The sequence below is a fragment of the Canis aureus genome, chromosome 1 (genome assembly GCF_053574225.1).
Source record: "Canis aureus isolate CA01 chromosome 1, VMU_Caureus_v.1.0, whole genome shotgun sequence".
NCBI lineage: Eukaryota > Metazoa > Chordata > Mammalia > Carnivora > Canidae > Canis > Canis aureus.
The window spans coordinates 41785433-41806425 of NC_135611.1; the positions used below are offsets into that span (position 1 = coordinate 41785433).

Sequence of the window (20993 nt, forward strand, 5' to 3'; positions counted from 1 at the left end):
GTATATCCACATAATGGAGTACTATGAAGCAGGAGAAATCACAAAGAGTATCTCTATATACTCCTGAGAGGGTTTGGAAGAGAGTGGATAAAAGTGCATATAGCACTGTGGCTCTCAAAGTGTGCTCTCTAGACCAGCAGCACCAGCATCCTTTGGGAACTTGTTAGAACACAAATTCTTAGGCTCACCCCAGACTTACTGAATCAGAAACTCTGGGAATGCAATCCAGTCATCTCTGTTTACCAAGCTCTCCAAGTAGTTGTGACATATATGGGTTTGAGAATATGGGCAAAATAACTCATTTTTATTTATCTAGAAATGGGGAAGGACATGCTATATTTAAATTTGTATTATTTCAAGGATAAACTGAATATAACACTATATGTTTACTACACTGGAATTAAAAATTTTTAAAAAGACTCAACTGAAAAATTAAAAATTAATCATTGATAGGGAATGGAGGGATAGACCAGAAAGGAAAGGAAGAGAAGTTAGACTTCTTTGAATATGCATTTTCTTATAGAGTTACCCCTGAAGCCATGTAAATATTTTTTTTCATAATTATAAAACTAAAGATAAAAAGACAGTCTCCAACAGTTGAAAACAAAACGAAATGATGAGCCTACTGATACAGCCACTTTGTGGCATAATCACACAAAAGAAATCCTAACTGATTTTAAAATGGACTATGGAAAAAATACAGCAAATACATTTTTAAGTTTTGTCAGTAATGATATCAAATCTGGTGGTGTTGGTATTGTTATGCTGAAATTGAGTATTGTGGGATAAAGCAAATGAGTATTTATGTTAGTGTCATTGAGCTGGAATTGGTAGGAGACAGAAAACACAGGGTAAGCATGAGGCTAATTAAAAAACACTGTAATCCTAAATCCAAATTGCAAGTTTGAACCAGGATTGTATTTTATGTTTTAAAAACACCATATTCCTCGGGATGCCTGGGTGGCTCAGCGGTTGAGCACCTGCCCCTGGCTCAGGGCGTGATCCCACGGTCTCGGGATCGAGTCCCACATCAGGCTCCCTGCCTGGAGCCTGCTTCTCCCTCTGCCTACGTCTCTGCCTTTCTCTCTCATGTATTTCATGAATAAATAAATGAAATATTTTTTAAAAGAAATTAAAAAAATAAAAAATAAGAACACCATATCCCTAACTCTGTCCACGGAAAGGGCCTAGGAATAATGACTAACCTAGTAACAAGACCATCTCTGATACCCAGACTGTGGTCTCCGAGTACTACTTGCACCCAAAAGGAATCAGGGCCCTGTGAAGAATGAGTGTGAGGCAGGAAATGTACAAGATGATCTGGAACATCTTGTCATTCCAGAAAACAAGGAAGCTCCCAGAGTCTGTAGGTCAGGTCATGAATACAAAAGAAGAGGCTCCTACTGGCCAAGGATGGGATCATTTCAGCATCAGTAAAGATAATTGATTAAAAACAACTGAAACTCATCAAGTATGTTTATATTCATGAATTCACAGTGATTAAAAAACCCACAGCAGTGGCCTTTGCGGCATGCTAGAGAACCAATGCATTATCTTGAAAATTAAGACAAGAATTGAGCATTCATCCTGTCTTTGCCAAACTACAGGGTAACAGCTAATATAAGGAAGTTCCTTTTTTGGAAAGATTCTGGCTTTAAAAAGGAGGGAGGAATAGTGGAGTCAGAACTATCACCATCTGGCAGCTCCTAATGAATTAATACATCAGGCAATAATTACCAGTGGTGGTTAACATCACAAAAAGAGAGACAAGCAGACATTTTGTGCCTCCTGATGGAACCACAATGCAATTATGATATATTCCTGCCAAACTATGGAACCTAAGTCTGTTCAAACCTCCCCTAAACCTCACAACTGCAGGGGGAAGGGGAACATATTAAAAGAAATCATAGAAAAAAATAAAAATAAAATAAATCATAGGGATATAACCAGCAAAACCATAAGAAACTCTGTAGGATAAACTATCTGGTTTCTTCAGCTGAATTGCAAGGGGAGAAAGGATAAAGGGAGGAATTAGAGATGATAAGGGTCTTAAGAGATATCAACCAGTTGGTTTTTGTAGTTATTTGGAGTCCAAATAGGTAAACTATTTAAAAAAAAGAAAATTCAGAAGATAGGAAATTTAAATAGTAACCATTGAACATCCATGATATTCCATAATATTTAAATGTGATATTTAAATTTATCATTTAAATGTGATAATGGCATTGTGGTGATGCCTCTTTTTTAAAGTCCTTATGTTGGAGTTATATACTAAAATATTTTACAAGTGCAATGATCTGATGTCTAGAATTTGCTTTAGAGGGATGAGAAAACAGGAAGTAGGTAGATGCAGATCATGAGTTACTATTGAGGTCAGGTGATAGACACTTGGTAATTCATCATACCATTCTCTCTCTTTCTCTCTCTCTATGTGTATATATATAAATATTTATATAAATATAAATTTATATATATTTATATTTATAAATATTTATATATGTAAATTTTATATAAATATAAATATATAAATTTATATATATAAATATATATACACATACATATATATAATATGCTCATGCTGGAGTTTTTCTGTAATAAAAAATTTTAAACTAATCTTAGTCAAGTGAACAGAAGGGTTCTAAGACATTCTTTTAAATAAATTAAATTAATTAAAATTAATTTTTTAAAAATAAGGTCATTAAAGTTACAAAGAAAGGTCCCTATCTTGGAGTCACATGTGAATCTAGCATGAAATAGGTTTAAAAAGTAAAAAGTAAATAGCAGAATATGAAATACCACTAAATTGACATAATGTCTCTTTTCCATAATGTAATTCCATTTTAGAGTTGATAAGAACAATGAATCCTGCTCTCAAATAATTTTCAGTTTAGTAGAAAAGAGGGGGATTTGGTGGTTCAATAAAGCAATACATACCAGATAAACACAATATAGCTCCTACCTTAAAGAAACTCACAGCCTAGAGTGGGAGACATAGATGCAGAGAAAATGTCACTGTCGTTTGGTAAATGCTACTAGATTTGGCTGTTATGGAAGCCAAGAGGAGGAGCAGTTGGCTCACCCAAGCTCCAGAAGCCTAAATTCAATGTCAAGGGATGCATCGTGGCTATCCAACGCAAGAAGTGGGAAAGGCAGCAGGCAATGATAATTGTGTACACAAGGGCTTGAAAGAATACAGCGGTTTTCTTGTGCCCTGCACATACTTCCACCATGTTCTTACCATCATAATTACTTTATCTACTTCTATTTTTCTTTCACATTGCAAATCCACTGGAGAACAACAAATAACTAGGGCAGAAACCTTATTTTCCTCCTCTTCCCTTTTGTCTTCAGATTCCCCTAACACAGCAGGTGCTCAGTAAGTGTTTATTGAACTCAGATAAGTTCAAGTCTATATGGATTCTAGTATGAAACAAGGTAGATAAAAAGGCGTGGGTAATTGCCATAGGAGCTCATACAGGTTCACATGATGAGAGAGCCTAATATATGGGTATGAATGATATTTCTTTTTATTGTTTCTAAATGAATATTGATGCCTGTGCTTTTTTGCCCCTAAAGGTCTCTTTTGTTTCCTTGCAGAGTGAAGAGTTCCACATTTACACGCAGTACTGCACTAACTATCCAAGGTACATGTTGTCACTATGCAGCAGTATATATATATATATCTATCTCTGTGCTTTCGTCCTGTTTCAGGTCAATATGCTGCTGGTAGGTGTTGTGCTTGGCACTGCACTGAATACCATGGAGAAACCGCACAGCATGCAGAGAATGGATTACAGAGTACCCAGTTTTGGGACTCCCATCAGAGCCAGTGGGAGGGAGATTGTGAAAGAGACCAAAAAGATTGTGAGGTGTCCTTTAGGGGGAAACTAAGTGAACCAGTTGTGTTCAGCTATAATTCTTGTCCTTTATACCTCGTGTATGTGTGCCATGTTTTGAGGGCTTTGGGATGTTCAGAGGGTGTCATATGGACAATATAATGACCTCCGAAAGAGGGCGGGCCTAGAGTCACTGTCATAATTTCTTTTCTTCAGCAAAAGACTTTTACTGAGCATTTCTTGTGTCCTGATCATTGTGTTAAATGCTATAAATGCAAAATGTTATTGAATTTAACTTGCACAATAATCCAGAGATGTCAGGGGATTGCAGAAAAGCAAAGCATCCATCGCAGTGCCAGACATGTGATGATAGGTTCTCAACAGTTGCTTCCTCAACATCACCCCTGCCCCAAACCAAAGTATGCATGAAGTAACTGAGATTCCAATAGGTTTGTTGGGGCCACATAGCTAATGGATGGCTCAGCTAGGATTTCAATCGAAGTTTCTCCAACCTCAGACCTCAAACTACTACATCCCTGTAAAGTTTCTGAAGATTTGTGATTCTCCCCACCCCATGCCTTCTTACTGTCTGTTTTCCCACATGATCGGCAGAACTTGAGTTATTATCTTAGGGGACCGGCCAGGAAGATAAGAGCTATATTCTCTGTGGTCTGTTATGGTAGAAATATGTCCCTAAGGATGAAACGGGTGGCAGGATCCGCTTGGAAGAGAAACCAGCAGGCTGTTCCCCCAGGCTGCCTCGGCAAGGAAGGACAAATGGGATCCCTACTTGAAAGCGGCCAGAGAAAGCCAATTTGGATTCAAATGCATGAAGCCAAAGGCCAAGACTTATGTACAAATACTTTCCATTGGAGGATTTTAGACTCCCTCTCTAAACATTGGTTAGGATATTGTGCTGTAATGATTTATTTGGGTAGCGGCCAACCGTGCTTTTACCAGGTTTCCCTAAAAACCAAACAAAAACCACCAAAGCCTACATGCCAGTCAGTACATTTATCACCATATCCTTATCAGTAGACACACCCATAGTTTACACAGTTTCACTTAAGCAATGGTCTCTCCTATAGTATTTGTTTCCACCTCTATGCTGAAGGTTAGCAGAAAATTGGAGGATGCACCAACTATATCCTGTGAACCGGAAGCTAAAATCCAGCATGGCACCACACCCTAATCCAGAGAAATCAGAGTCAGCCCTCAACTTCTCCACTAAACTTCTAAGGGAAGGGAAAAAAAACATTTGAACTCTGAAGAATCAACAAATTTCTGGACCCAATTATCAGGATGGGAGACACTAGAGGGTCTTGTTTGGGGGATTATGTCTGTATTAAGTTTCATTATACACATGTCCTTTGAAGGAAATGATTTCTAAATTTGCAATTTGGGAAGTTTATATTAAGATTTTTCTGACTTAGCAGTAAGAAGGAAAGTACAAAATAAAGGCAGCTTTTTCTACAGGAGGCTGCTTCAGGCTCAAAGGACAGGCAAAATCATTTTGCAAGAACACCGTGAAGCATGGTCCCAAGCTCGCTGTGTGTTAGCAGAAAACAGGAACTAATATCCCTTGTTGCCTTCTAGCAAGCTTTATGTTTTTTTGAAGCGTCAAACTCAACTAAATGTAATCATGGAATAGGGTGTTAGGGAAGATCAAATCAATAAATACAAATTAATGTAACATGGACTCAGTCATGTGTTCTAGAAGCTAAAGTTACATGAGAGAAAGGAGTAGTGAGTCCCAGTGAGGGGACTTAAGAACCGTTCCCTGGAAGAAGTGTTTTTTTTTTTTTTTTTTCCTATTTGGGGTTTTATTTTAATTTTTTTTTTATTTTATATCTTCAACTTTGAAGAAGGAAAGAGACATGTTAGCAGAGAGATGCTCAGAAGGCATGCTCAGTGAGGCAGGCATGTCCAGTGCTTGCCCAGCTGTGTAGTTTTCATATTCATAGAATATTTCCTCTTGTCCCCTTGTCTCCAATCAGTTTGCTTTCTGAAGCCCGGGTCTCCTTTCCCCTGTGTTAACAAGCCAAGACCGCCAGGTTTTCAGCCCATCTGACAACATTTCCTCTCCCTTGGGATCTAGGCTAGAGATATTAAATGTCGCCGGCACACCTTGACCAGATGTCCACCTTCTTCATACCAGTCACGCCCCAGCAGTTTCTCTCTGTGAGGAGACACAGGCACTCCCTCCTTTCCTCAAGGAGGGGCCCAGGCCCTGTCAGGTCATTGTCCTCAGATGTCTCCTTGGGCACTGAATCTGGAGTTCAGTGTGCTCTGAATTTGTTGCAGGTGTCCTGTCCTTGGGCAGGAGCTCAAGGCTTCAGACAGCCAAAGGGCAATTGGGCAGCTGATTCTGACCCTGGAAGCAACTTTAAAAAGACCTTCAGCTATATAATAGGGAGTAGTCTTGAAATCTCCACTTATGGGGGAAATAAACCCGTTTGAACAGATAATTGTCAAAGCAGATGGGCACCAAAGCGATTCTAATAGGTTAATTAGGAGACCTCCATTCACTTCCTTCCAAGGAGGCTTATTTTGTTGTTTGGCTCTAATTTTCCAAATTAATCATGAAAACATATTACTGACTTGGGGGGAGAGAGGTTGAAATTACTTCCACCTGCTTTCTTCTAAGTTATGAGACCATAAGATTTTAATTTACTTGTGTGGTGACTCCACAAGCCCACTTGCTTTCATGTATAAGATATGAACATTGTTTCAACTATTCCCCTGGGATGTTAGGGGGATTATACTTATTACCTTTAGGGGAGCTGGGATGCAGAAGGAATCCTGACCCACTTTCCCAGTACATGGAGGCACACTCCCTAACAAGTGAGGTTCTCTAGCTGTTTCAGAAACTGTCTTTGGAGAGATCTGTTAAAAGATTCTCAAAGAGAAGTTAATCTGTGGGCCACAGTCTCTGAAGATCTGCACGGAGTGTCATGCAGTTTGTGCATTACACAAAGGCAATCAGCAGAGGGGGTGACAAACATCCAGCACGGGGTTGGCTCTACTGAAGAAGGAGAGTTGAAATTAAAACTTTTTTTCGTCCAGAGTTGTCCCATCCTTGCAGTCTGACCTGTGGAAATGGAATACAGATGTGCAGTTGGAACACTGTGCAGATGCCCATATGGGATGGGGGCTGACATCCAACTCAGATCCCTTTGCCAGGCGTGTGTCCTGACAGGGGACTGCATCTCCTAGAAAAAAAAAAAAAAAAAAAAGCGTGCTGCTTAGAAGCCATGTGTCCCTGTGCTACCAGCTTTCTATAGTGCCTTTTTCCAATGCATCCACCCAAAGAGACACCTTTTTCTAATTTGCCCAGAAGCACTTCAGTCTAGCTATAGCTCTGTTGCTACCCTACCTACTTTAGGGCATTTACACTTACACTGGCATTTAAAACTTGAGTACCCATCCTGCTATTACAATTTAGATAAAAGCATGTATCCTTCTTGTAGATCAGTGGCTGTGCTGACAGAGTGCATGCGGAACAAGATGCTGGCCAAATTCTTCAGGGAACGTCAGGAAACTTTGAAACACTCACTGCCTTTGGGGTCCTATCTCTTGAAACCAGTTCAGCGGATTCTCAAGTATCATCTCCTTTTGCATGTAAGTTTCTGCCTGCATTTGAATACTTTCCAGGGGATGGCAATTTTGTGTGTATATATAAAGTTTAGGGGAAAAAAATATCAGAAAAGGCTGTGGACATATGGAAACGTTTTCCACACTCCTACTTTACAACGGACTAATCTGCTTTGAGGAATTAGAGATATTTATATTCTGGGCCTGCAGCCCCATTGACACCAGCCAAGTGAAAAGATTCATTTTAGTTCTGATTCTGATAGGGCTTAGGAGTACCTCACTCTGGGCAGTGAACAGTTTCAGGCAGAGAGCTATCCTCTTAATGAAAAACAGATTTTTTTGTGTGTGTTTTACTTCCATGAGCCTAGATTCAGTAGGCAGTGTGGCAGGAGAGCTATCTGTCATAGATTGGCTTTTGTGTGAGCAAAGAGAAGGGGTCGGGAAAGGAGAAGACTGATGAGTAGTGTGATGAATGATCTTCAAGCTGGGTTTAGCATCGCTTCAGGGTACTTATTGCATTTCCCATTATTTGCACACAATGCAAGGAGGCTTTATTTTTTTATTTTTTATTTTTTTTTTGCAAGGAGGCTTTAGAAACAACAGTAGACAGAGCTCTCATATTCTCCTGTCTTCCCTCTATAGGAAATAGATAAAATCAGGGGAAAGTTTTGTTGCAAGTAATTTCCACTGAGTAAGTAGGATTGGACCGCTCTTACAACACGAGGAAGACCTAGTGCAATGGTTAGGAGCCAGACTCTGGGTCAGCCCTGCCTGAGTTCAAATCCTATAAATCGTCCATGTTCACTGTAGTTCACAGGCAGTCCATAAAAATGAGCTATTGTTTTTGTTTTATTATCTTTATACTACATTAAAAATCTTTTCTTAAAAAGGTTCTAATTCAGAGCTCCTATCTGTATCAACATGCCTACAATTTATATTATCTCTTTTTAAATGATTCCTGGTTTCCAACTTGGTTAACCATTCCCTTTTTGCTCAGTTCACACACATCCACAGTTTTCTTTCCAAGGATGCTGACGGTCCGACTTTGCTAGAAATTTCTCAGCTTTGTCCGTTTGCCTGAGTGGTTCATGTTTGGAGAATCTTGTGTCCTGTTAAGTCACATAATATCCCTGTTAAGTCAGGGATATTATTTTAATTGTTAAATTAATACTAATGACCTCTTAGATTAGTGGGATGAATTTGCTAGGCCAGTGTCCAGAAATTCTTAAATAATACCTGTCCCAGGATCAATCTCTGCTGGACTGTGCTAATATGGCATTCAATACTAGTGTGTCTCGATAATCTCTAAATAGAGCCTTCTAGATAGGTGCCCATCAATCAGAAGCAAAGTCTAAGATGACAGTTATTTAAGCACATGAGACACAAGTCAAGATCCTTATAAAAAGGTAATTAATAGGGAAAAATAGCCCTCACCCTCTAAATTAGGAGCTGGTGTCTTAGTTTAGGCCACTATAACAAAGTACCGTAGCCTGGGTGGCTTCAACAACAAACATTTATTTCTCACAGTTCTGAAGGCTGAAAGGCCAAGACCAAGGGTACCAGTCTGGAGAGGTTCTGGTGATGTGGCTGTTCTGGGTTGCATTCTCGTTTCCTTATGTGGTGCAAAGAGGCAAGAGGCTCCCTGAGAGCACTAATCCTGGGATGACTGGGTGGCTCAGCGGTTGAGCGTCTGCCTTTGGCTCAGAGCATGATCCCAGGGTCCTGGGATCGAGTCCCACATCCGGCTCCCTGCATGGACCCTGCTTCTGCCTCTCTGTGTGTTTCTCATGAATAAATAAATAAAATCTTTTTAAAAGGAAAAAAAGAGCACTAATCCCCTCTGTGAGGGCTCCACCCTCATGACCTAATCCCCTCCCAAAGGCCCCACTTCCTTAGACCAGCACAATGGAGGGTAGGATTTCAACATGTGGCTTTTGGGGGGGTGGGGTGGGACAAATATTCAATCCATAACAACTAGTAATGAAGAACAGTGGTTAGATTAATCAAAAACTAACTTCTGGTTGCCTTTGAAGTATTTTTGCTTTTATGGTTGATTTAGGATGTTCTTTCTGTGTCATTTACATCACTTCAAAGTTGTGTAGCCATCCATGAAGATCCACACAAGAATACACTCTGTACTCCTGAGTCTGTTTGTTGTTGAACAGGATTGCCTCTCAGACCAAAAGAAGAAATTTTTTTTTTAATCTAAGGTTGATCTGGAGCTTACCTGGGAGTTGTTATTTTAGTGGTACAGTTTCATAAGATCTTTCTTAAGTGTAGGAAGAAAATGTAAATTCCTTCCCACTTTCTAGCTAGATGGAAAACTTGAGTATTTAGTAAAAGTAAACAGAGATTTACAAAGTAGGACTATAAAATAAGAAACTAACCTTCATCAGTTATACAATAAAATTCAACCTCCACCCTTTGGCTGAATGATTATGCATATAATAGATGTCCTAGAAATGATTTAATTGGCTATAATACCTTCTTACTGTTTTACATATTTATACAGGTTACTGTTATTGTTTTAAAGAGAGAGAGCTTCAAATTAATAAGTGTTTGTTGACCACCCAGCTGTCTGGTAGTTATTTTTGAGTAAAGAATTAATGATACAACAGTCCCTTTCCAGAGGCTCTTGAGGAGTCTAGGGACACGTGTCTAATGTGCTGGAAAGAATTAGAGCAGAGATCATGTCCTTTTCCTGTCCCTGGGATTGTGGAACTCAAATGCTGAGTGTTGATCCCCAGAGAATACTTGAACCGTGAGATCATCCTCAACACTCTGAAGACTTGTCTTTCATGAACTTCATTTGGGCTTTAAAACCTTGACTATATGAAAAGGCATTTGCTATAGAAGTACTTTAATGTCCACTCTATGTTTGAGTCTGTTACATATTAGGTCCCGTGTGACACGTTTTATTTTCTCTGGGAGAAAGAAAAAAAGTATGTTTTCTATCTGTAAGTGTGAGAACTCTATACATTGGCCACCAGGAAGCTCTACAGTCTCCAACCACAATAGTGACTCTCATATCTATTATAACTGTAACATCTCTATGAGACTTAGTGGACTGTATAATGTTTTCTTTTATCCTCCTCAGCATGAAATTCTAATCTACCTCTTTTTTTTCTCACTCCATTTCATCCCTGCAACCATTTTGTTGCAGGTCTTTCTGGTAAGTCATCTGAAACTCTTAAAGCCTGATGATAATGTGTAAATAAATCAGCAAAAGTAAAACACAAGGAACTAATCATAGAGATGCCATATTTGTCATTGGCCATATAAGAAAAAAATGAAAAAAACTAGTTATTTCCTTTTTTTTTTTTAAGGAAATAGAAAATCACCTTGACAAGGACACAGAAGGGTATGATGTGGTGCTTGATGCAATAGACACGATGCAGCGAGTAGCCTGGCACATCAACGACATGAAGAGGAAGCACGAACACGCAGTCCGGTTACAGGTGAGCCCTCGAGATGGCAGCACTTGGCAGTGCTGCGGGGACTCTGACTTCTTACCATCTTCTTCTTTTTTTTTTTAAGATTTATTTATTCATTCATTCATTAGAGAGAGAGCACGAGAGCACCAGTCAGGGGGAAGGGGCAAAAGGGAGAGGGAGAAGCAGGCTCCCCGCTGAGCAGGGAGCCCGATGCAAAGCAGGGCTCAATCCCAGGACCCCTGGACCACGACCAGAGCAGAAGGCAGACACTCAACTGACTGAGCCACACAGGTGCCCCTACAATTTTCCAAATCAGATAGTAAGGCTGCTCAAGTATTGCATTTCATCCATGATCTTTATCATAAGTCTCCTTGATAAAGATCAGGATGTGGCTAATACTGATCACTGTTTAACGTGGTATTTAAGACAAGTTACATTATAACTTTTAAACTAATAGTTTGCTCATGGCCCCTTCAATTACCCAAGTTAAAACTTGGAGTCTCCCACGCCCTTATCTTCTGTTATTTACAAATAAGTAATTCTTGTTGGAAGCAACTTTCTCTAAGCTATTGAAAGGGTTTTTAAGCCTCACTTCCTGTCTCACTAGTTAATGCAAACTTGTGGGTTGATATGTGTGTGGTGTGGGGCAAGGCCTCAGAGAAAGGAGAGCTGAGGCTGGAAGCAGGTTCTTTGTAGTTCCACTTGCGGTGAGGCTCACCACTGCATGTTAGAGTCCTCATTTCTAAAATAAGACATACAAGAGGAAGAGGTTTGCTAAGACTCCTTCCAACACCAAGCTTTTGGACCCTAACTCCTTGGAGACATTTGATAAATGTTAAGCCAATGATCATGTCCGAGGCACTATGTAACAACAAAAGGATGGGGCACTTGGGTGGCCGAGTCAGTTAAGTGTCCGCCTTTGGCTCAGGTTATGATCTCGGGGTCCTGGAAACATGCCCCGTGTCAGGCTCCCTGCTCAGCGAGGAGTCTGCTTCTCCCTCCGCCGCTCCCCACCCTGCTTGTACTCACTCCCTCTTAAATAAATAAATAAATAAATAAATAAATAAATAAATAAATAAATAAATAAATAAATAAATAAAACCTTAAAAAAATTTTTTTAAATAAAAACAAAAGGTCATATGGAGCTAGAGGCTGGTCACAGGGCCCTGTGTGTGCCTGAAGTGAGACCTAAAAGCCCAGGGTGACTCCACACTGCAGGGTGCGTATGCCAAGCTCAAGATACATTATTCAGCTCATAAATTTAAACAAAACTCTAGGATTTACCTACCTATAGACAGCCAGGGTGTAGAGTGATGCAATTGATTCTCACAAATCAAGGGAAGACAGCATTCTCATCTTCCAGGCCATGTCTCGTTTCTGTAATAGAAAAGGTTTAGTGTGTCATCATCATCCACATGTTCTGTGGACATAGGATCCATAGAATATTCAGAAATGACTAAATGGGTTTTTTTAAAACCTTATAAGTCTGTTTGGCATTCTGAAGACACTGCTAAGTCAGACCCTGGCTCAGACTTTTATCTCCATTTCTACTTTCAACCAGTGAAATTTTGGGTTGTCCTGTGGGCTGCTTAATTAAATGCTGTGTGTGAATACTTTTGTTTTTCAAAAACAAAAGTCATCTTCCTTAAAAAACATTGATATGGATGTACAGTAAATTCCAAGGATACTTCAAAGTTCTCTATTTACATTTATCAAGTACCATTAAGAACACTGGTGATAAAGTTCATTTCCTTTCCCAACATAAATGGGAATAAATCGGGAAATTTCTTAAGATGTATCTTATGTGATTTCTCACAAGCTTTAGTTCTGAGTTACTTATATGTAGTATGGACTTCGGTTTCTGGAAGGTTTGCACATGAATAGTTCTGAAGGTTTTGGCACAGAAAATATGAGTAAAAATGTCAAAAGAAGGATAACTTCTCTGGAAGATCACATACCTGTGGCCTCTTTACCCATCTATTTTTTTCTAAGATTTTATTTATTTATTTATGAGAGACAGAGAGAGGCAGAGACATAGAGGGATAAGCAGGCTCCCTGTGGGGAGCCCAATGGTAGACTCAATCCCAGGATCAAAACCTGAGCCAAAGGCAGATGCTCAACCACTGAGCCACCCAGATGCCGCTTTACCCAGCTTTTGAGAGATAACTACTGTTCACCAGCCATAGAAGATGGATTATCAAGGAATGGAAATAAGTAATTGGCAAACATCAGTGAACAACTTGATTCATTTCTGTTAACCCATAAGTGACAGCACCCATAAATGTGGATTTAGATCATGGATCATTAGACACCATTGAACACCAAATAGATCCGTTAGACTCCATCATAGGTATTTAGACACCATTCTTGAGACTCAGCAAATGGGCCAGCTTTTCCTTGCTGTCACATCTTCCCACCTCCCTTTTAATCACACAGAATGGTCACTTTTTCAGGAGATCCAGAGTCTGCTCACCAACTGGAAGGGGCCAGACCTGACCAGCTATGGGGAACTGGTGCTCGAAGGAACCTTTCGCATCCAGCGGGCCAAGAATGAGCGGACACTCTTCCTCTTTGACAAGCTGCTGCTCATCACAAAGAAGAGAGATGACACGTTTACATACAAAGCTCACATCCTTGTAGGTTCAAGTGCTGGTCCTGGGGAAGGGCTTCATTTCAGTCTCTTCCAAGTGCACCTCACCGTCTCTCTGCTCTCCCCCTCAGTGTGGCAACCTCATGCTGGTGGAAGTGATACCTAAGGAGCCGCTCAGCTTCAGCGTCTTCCACTATAAGAACCCAAAGCTGCAGCACACAGTCCAGGTAACAGCAGAGCCCTCACCTCCCTACAAGGCTCACTCTTGGCAATGATGAGCACTGTGTGCCGGCCAGCCCTTCCAGAGCCTTCTGGCCACACGATGTATTTCCCATCTTGCCAGAGGGTTATCAGAGGGTCTGACTTTTGTGAGTGGTAGAGGCATGAGTTGTCTGACTGTCCACATTGCCTTCTGGCAGGCTAAATCCCAGCAGGACAAACGCCTCTGGGTTCTGCACCTGAAGAGACTGATCCTGGAGAACCATGCGGCTAAGATTCCAGCTAAGGTAAGACAATGGGGTCAATAAACAATAGAATGTGAAGGAATTCAAGTCCTAGAAGGCAGCCTGACAGGAATAAATGTTCAACTTCAAAATAAAACTGAGAGAGAGAATACATATGGGATCAACTAAACCTATCAGGTATATTAAGAAGATTCACATATAGGGAGATTGTCAAAGGTTTTTTGGATATATTTTTTAAGGATTTATTTATTTTAGAGAGAGAGAGAGAAAGCAATGAGGGGGAGGGGCAATGGGAGAGGGACAGAATCCTCAAGCAGACTCCCCACTCAGCATGTAGTGCAATGCAGGGTTTGATCCCAGGGTCCTGAGAGCATGACCTGAGTGGAATGCTGAACTGACTGAGCCACCCAGGTGCTCAGGGTTTTATTGTTGTTGTTGTTGTTATATTTTCTTTTTGGGCTTGAGCAAGTTAAAAATAAGGAAAAGTCTATAAGAAAATTTCTAAGGAATTAGTAGAATGTAGTTGTGAGGAGTATTCGAAGCAACACTAAGCGCCTATTGTGAATAGAGCTAGCTTAAGTTTTGTGGGAATGCTCGGAAAAGAGGGTACAGACTCATCTGTGAAGGAGTTTGTAGATGAGGGAGCTAGCCATATATAAAACAAACTGCTAACAAGGATGAATTAATAGAGGTATAAGCCAAGTGTTATGGAAGGATAAAGTGTTCAATGACAGTTAAGCTTGGGAAGGAAGGGAATACGTTTTAGCTCAGTCTTGAAGGATGAGGAATATTTTTAGTAAGTGGAAGAAGAGGAAAACCAAGTTGAGGGAATAGCATAAACATAAACAAAGAGATACAAATGTGTGTACCATGTTCACAGCACAGAGATGGTGCCTAGGTGGAAGGGCTGAGTCCTGAGGAGATGGAGTAGGCGGTGAGGCTGGAGAAGTAGAAAGCACACACTAAGGAGTGCTCTGCTGGACTGAGAGGTCTTTGAAGGCACACACTAAGGAGTCTGATTGTATCGGTGGTAGGAAACTACTGAAGGCTTTGGAGGAAGGGGATGGCATGGTCGCCCCTATTTTTTTTTAATAAATTTATTTTTTGGGATCCCTGGGTGGCGCAGCGATTTAGCGCCTGCCTTTGGCCCAGAGCGCGATCCTGGAGACCCGGGATCGAATCCCACGTCAGGCTCCCGGTGCATGGAGCCTGCTTCTCCCTCTGCCTGTGTCTCTGCCTCTCTCTGTGTGACTATCATAAATAAATAAAAATTTAAAAAAAATAAAAATAAAAATAAATTTATTTTTTATTGGTGTTCAATTTACCAACATACAGCATAGTCGCCCCTATTTTCTGAGAGTGTAACTTTAGGGATAGTGTGATAAATGAGCTGAAGGAGTGACACTGGAGGGAGGAGAAGAATTAGCAAGCCACCATCATGGGCTAGAAAAGAGATGAGGGGTGCTTGCAGGGAGCCCTAGCCACCGAGGGGAGCAGAGGCAAAAGCTCTCGCAGAGGCAGAGGGAATAATATGTGGCCCAGCAGGTGCATGAGAAGAGAGAGAAATAGGAGTCAGGGATGAGTCAGGGGTTGGGCCCAGAGGACGGTGCTGAGTTCTGAGCTAAGCTGCCAAGGGGAGGACCGGGTTGGGTGGGAGCAAGCAGGAGCTCTCAGTGTTGCGTGTGAGGAGGCGAGTCAGCCCAGGTGGAAATTCCGGTCTCGTGAGCTGCCAATCCGGAGGCTCTTGACGCAGACAGTAATTGCAGCCCTGAGCTTGGATAGGATGGCCCATAAATGTGTGCGAAGGAAAGAACCCCTGGGAATCGCAACACCTAAGTGATCTGCAAGCAGGTGGAGACTTCAAGAATCAGCAGGGGAGAGTGACCAGGGAGGCAGTAGGAGAACCGAGGGAGAAAGGTGTGGTGACAAAGAAAAGAAAGGATTTCAAAGAGGGAGAGGCTAACAGCAGGCCCAAGTGCTACGGCCGTCACAACAGATTCAAACAGAAACAGATCTTCAGTTTGGCAAGTCAGGGAGAGTTTGCAGTGCATTGAAAAGTGGAAATGAGGGGCGCCTGGGTGGCGCAGTGGTTGATCATCTGCCTTTGGCTCAGGTGGTGATCCCAGGGTCGATCACGATCCCAGGGATCGAGTACTGCATCCGGCTTCCCTCAGGGAGCCTGCTTCTCCCACTGCCTGTGTGTCTGCCTCTCTCTGTGTGTTGCTCATGAATAAATAAGTGAAATCTTTAAGAGAGAGAAAGAAAGAAAAAGAGAAAGAGGAGGGAGGGAGGAGAGAGGGAGGAAGGAAGGAAATGAAGGAGTGGCAGGGTACTGGGTGCAAACTTCTTTAACAGAGTTCAGAAAAGATACAGGTGGTGGTTTGAGAGAGGTGAGATCAAAGCAAGACATTTGGTGTAGGTGACGAACACGGTGGACACGACAGTGGTCCGTGGGAGGAAAAAGGAAAGGAGAGCATAACGATACGTGAGGGGGGTGCTCTTTAGCGTCCACCCTGGGGTGCCAAGAGGGTAGGATCAGGAGTGCTGGGGGAGAGAAGAGTCTGGGAAGGTAGAAATCTCCTTCGCAGAGCTGGGAGAGAAGAAAGATGAGACAGGATAGAGAACCTTTGAGCTGGACTTGAGTGAAGGTAAAGAGTTGGTGAAGAGTTGGCTTTCACTGGAGTTGGTGATGGTGTCGTGTGTCTGGGGGGAGCCCAGGTGGGTCTGGGCGCCTGAGGGAAAGTGGAAAAGCTCAGAATACTTGCTGAGGGAAATGCAGGGATGACTAAAATAATTTGTGCATCTAAGACCTGAATGAAGGGGGTCACCGTGGATTAGTGTGATGTGGTCATTTAGAAATCCACTCAGTGGGGCGCCTGGGTGGCTCAGTTGGTTAATCATCTGCCTTTGGCTCAGGTCATGATCCTGGGATCCTGGGATCGAGTCCCGGGTCAGGCTCCCTGCTCAGTAGGGCGTCTGTTTCTCCCTCTCCCTGCCACCCGCCTTGTTTGTGTGCATTCTCTTGCTCTCTCTCTCTCTGTCAAATAAACAAATTTAAAAATCTTTTAAGAAATAAAAAGAAAGAAAGAAATCCACTCAGCAAGTTGGAAACTAGTGCTGAGGAAGCATAGTGCAGGGGGTTCCCCGAGGTGAGGCTCAGCAGAGCTACTCTGTAGTGGAAGGAAGATCAGTGGCACAGAGGGAACCAGCCAAGCTGCACAGTTGCGAGACCGAGCAGGATTTCCAGGCTGAGCTGAGAGTGAAGCTCATGGGGAGAATAGGCACATGAAGGACTGCTGGCCTGAAGAGTCCAAGAACTGGCTCAGCAGGAGTTAAAAGTGGGGAGATGGAAATGCAGAGGTCTGTAAGAGACTTAGAGTCCCTGTCTCTGAGTCCAAGCGGTTCTGGGTGCTAAGGTCCTGGGGGCTGCTGTGATTGTGTGTCGCTGATCCGGTGTGGAGGGCAAGGTCAGCAGAGATAAAGTGGCATGGTGAGGGCGGAGGATGGATGGTCCATGTGGATGGTGAAACGCTCCTTGCTGGCTGGGGGAGGAGTGACGCAGAGCAGAAGGTGGGATAGGGGGCATGAGAATAGAACTTGGGAGGGAAATAAGGAACGGGAACATTTCTGAGAAAGGAGAGTCTATGTTGCTGTGTATTTTGAAAAGCGTTTGAAGCTTATTCTCAGGGGCTGTCAGCATTGATCTCGTGTCCAGGAAATGAATGTGCATAGGTGTGTGCTTTGTGTTAGGCATGAGTCTCATTTCATCAGGGTGTTAAGAGGTGTAAGGTAGCTCATGCACAGAAGTGACTGTGTTTTCTTCATGGTTAGTTATTGGGTTGCTGGCCCTGTGCCGTGGAATGCCCTTCTGAGCAATGACAAAGTGTCTTTGATATGCCCCACCTATGGTTCACCTGTCTCCTGGGAAAATCAGAGCTGCCAGAGGATTCTGAAAGGCCATTACGAAACCAGACTAGCTTGCATACCTGTCCTCTTTCTCCCACGCAAGATGTGTGTATTCCAGGCAGTTTTCCCTTTATGCCTTAAAATGGTTCATATAGTCACAATAGAATTGCACTTTTTAACCCAAATTCCTGACCCTTTTAGAATCTAAACATTGCTTTTTTCAGGTACAACTTCTTGAGCACACACACAATGTGCTAACTACTTTATATTTCACCCTCAGCAAAACACCTTCTGAGAAAGTCTTATTCTCCCCATCTTAGAGGAATAAAAGCTCAGTGACATTAAGGTGCACTGCCCAAGTTTACGCAACTAGTAAATGACTGAGCCTGAGTCAAACCCAGGTCTGTCTGGGTGCAGAGAGCAAGTCTGAGCCACATTGCTCCCAGTGGCAATGAAAATACATCTATTTAATATATTTTATCCACTATGATGTTATAATAATTTTCTATTTGATTGAAACAGATTTATTAAACTGAACTTTTCACTTCTTTCTCCAAGATTTTTCCTTAAATTTTTTTCTCCAAAGCTTTCAAAATCTGTTTATTCCTCTTAAATAAAAGAAACACATAATGAGAATTCTTGTAAACATCAAAAAACACATCACCCGTCTGACACTATTACCACAAGCTGTTGGAAATTCCTTTGTGTGGCTCCCAACCTCCTTCCGGTCCTTTAATTCAGTGATGGTCCCTGGCTGACTCCTAGAGGAAAATGTGGGAATAGTACTTTTCTGAAATTAAAGGTCGCGACAGGATAAAAAAAAAATACTGAGTTCTTAGTTCTTAAAGTCTACATATATAGATAACCAGGAAACTTCTTGGAACTAGCCATTTTATTTATTCATATAGGTGATATATAAACTCACTCTCATCTAGATTGAGAACAAAGATAAAAGTAGAGACTTTTGCATTTTATATATTCACCTGGATCTGTAAATGCACTTCACAGAAATCGAGCTCACATCTGCACTTGAAATTAATTCCAACTAGTAATCTCTAACTCTGACTATATGATAAAAATATCAGTGTTATAAAAATCTAACCATTTGATTTTTCAAGCTTAAGATGATTGCATCAAGGCTTTTTTTAGACTCTTTTTTTTATTTATTTTTTTATTTTTTTTATTTATGATAGTCATAAATAAAAAAAAATAAAAGAGAGAGAGAGAGAGGCAGAGACACAGGCAGAGGGAGAAGCAGGCCCCATGCACCGGGAGCCCGACGTGGGATTCGATCCTGGGTCTCCAGGATCGTGCCCTGGGCCAAAGGCAAGAGCTAAACCACTGCGCCACCCAGGGATCCCTAGCCTCTTTTTTTTAACTAAATATTATCATTTAGCCTAAATATCTTTGCTATCCCAGATTGTGGCAAAATACAAGTGCAATTATTTGTGAGATGATTTTTTAGCCCAATGTTTGTAGGCTAAGTTATATGACCTTTCAACAAAGAAAATGACATGAGGGAGCAAGAAAGCCTACGTAATTTTTCCCCCTCTTTGAATCCTCAGGCAAAATGATTTGCTTTAGAGTAATTAATGATCTTCCTTATATTTCCCTAAACATTAATAATATTGGCAGCAGTAACAATAAAAAGCTTCAAGACATTAAAGCTGCGAAGGTTGGGGTTGAGGTGGGGAGATGCATGAAGGAAGCCAGAGTGGAGGTATACCTGGGCCAGTCCCTTGGCAGATGGGTGGTAACTTCTCCGGATTGAGTGCCCATCATTTGGGTCTAGTAGTAACCCTGAAAGATAGGTCCTGTCTTGCCATTTGTGGCTAAGGAAACACATCCAGCTATGAAAGCACCCAGCCAAGTAAGTGGCAGAGGTGGCATCACAGAGTACATCCTCAGGACCCTCCCCCACACCCACACCACAGCTCCTTCTGGGGAGATTTTAGGGCACATGAAAGAGGTGGTAGTTGCAGGGGTGCTGTAGGGAGCCAGGAGAGTTAAGCTAAGGATAATCACATAGCATTTGGAAGGAGGAAAACAGGAAACTTCTAGCAACCTGTTTTGCAACAATTCAAAATAGTTATAAGGCCCCAGTGATTTGGAGAAGGCTAGTAGTATATAGGTCCTAGGCCCTATCCCTAGTTCAGTAGATCAAGGTTGGGCTCAGTAGATCAGGGTTGGGTAGCAGGAATCTACATCTTATAATGAGCTGACCAGGAATGCCTGGGTGGCTCAGTGGCTGAGTGTCTGCCTTTGGCTCAGGTCGTGATCCTGGGATCGAGTCCCACATCGGGCTTTCTGTGTGGAGCCTGCTTCTCCCTCTGCCTATGTCTCTGCCAACCTTTCTCTCTGTCTCTCATGGACAAATACACACACACACACACACACACACACACACACACACACACACACAAGCATATATGTAGAATGAGCTAACCAACAGATGCTAATGATCAGCCAGGTTTTAGAAACTTTACTGAAAGGCTTCCCTCTCCCTCTCCTTCCTTACTCTCCTTTTCCCTCTCCTTCTGTCTCTCCCTGTCTCTCTGTCTCTTCCTCTCCCTCTCCCCTTCTCCCCTTGCCTCCTTCCAGATGAAGACTTTAAGCTTAGCTTTAGTACATCAATTGTGTAGCACCTATTGCTCACCAGGAGGATGCTCATCTGTTTGAAGCCCTTAACTATGTGTTAGTGCCTAAAAGAAATAATGAGTTCTTTAAAGCTTTTCCAAAAAATCCCTTATTCAGGTGGATAAGACCTATATTATTATTGGTAGTTTAAAGAAGAAACAGAAAGTAATTGCAATTATAGCTATACTTCCTTTCTTTCAGGCCAAGCAAGCAATACTTGAAATGGATGCCATTCGTAAGTTTTGTTTTTTTTTAATACAATTTGAAATTTTCCTGTCTACTTGCATCTATCATATTTTCTAGCTTAAAGTTTATTTTTAAAAAATGTCCACTGTAAGAAAGGAGCGGTTCTCTATTCACTTTTAATAGAAGAGCTCGCAGATGGTGTAATCTCTTCCTAACACATTGACTTGTTTGTACATTGATTTTACCTGGTTTATCTGTGACTCACCTGATGACTGGCCATGGGTCTAGATCTCTGTGTCAACTAAGAATGTCAGATATGCTGCTAGGGTCAATTCTTACCCTCCCC

General features: G+C 41.7%; 1 protein-coding gene across 5 annotated transcripts in view; it reads left to right on the top strand.

Annotated features, from left to right (window-relative positions):
- The window catches only part of PLEKHG1 (pleckstrin homology and RhoGEF domain containing G1), a 224808-nt gene that overhangs the window by 183671 nt on the left and 20144 nt on the right, over nucleotides 1-20993 (top strand). For all 5 annotated transcript variants that reach the window (XM_077896712.1, XM_077896677.1, XM_077896686.1 and 2 more), the window contains 7 exons: nucleotides 3598-3644; nucleotides 7307-7457; nucleotides 10757-10888; nucleotides 13318-13500; nucleotides 13586-13681; nucleotides 13874-13960; nucleotides 20663-20696. In XM_077896712.1, the coding sequence (XP_077752838.1) occupies nucleotides 3598-3644; nucleotides 7307-7457; nucleotides 10757-10888; nucleotides 13318-13500; nucleotides 13586-13681; nucleotides 13874-13960; nucleotides 20663-20696 (730 nt within the window). The remainder of the gene's footprint in view (nucleotides 1-3597; nucleotides 3645-7306; nucleotides 7458-10756; nucleotides 10889-13317; nucleotides 13501-13585; nucleotides 13682-13873; nucleotides 13961-20662; nucleotides 20697-20993) is intronic.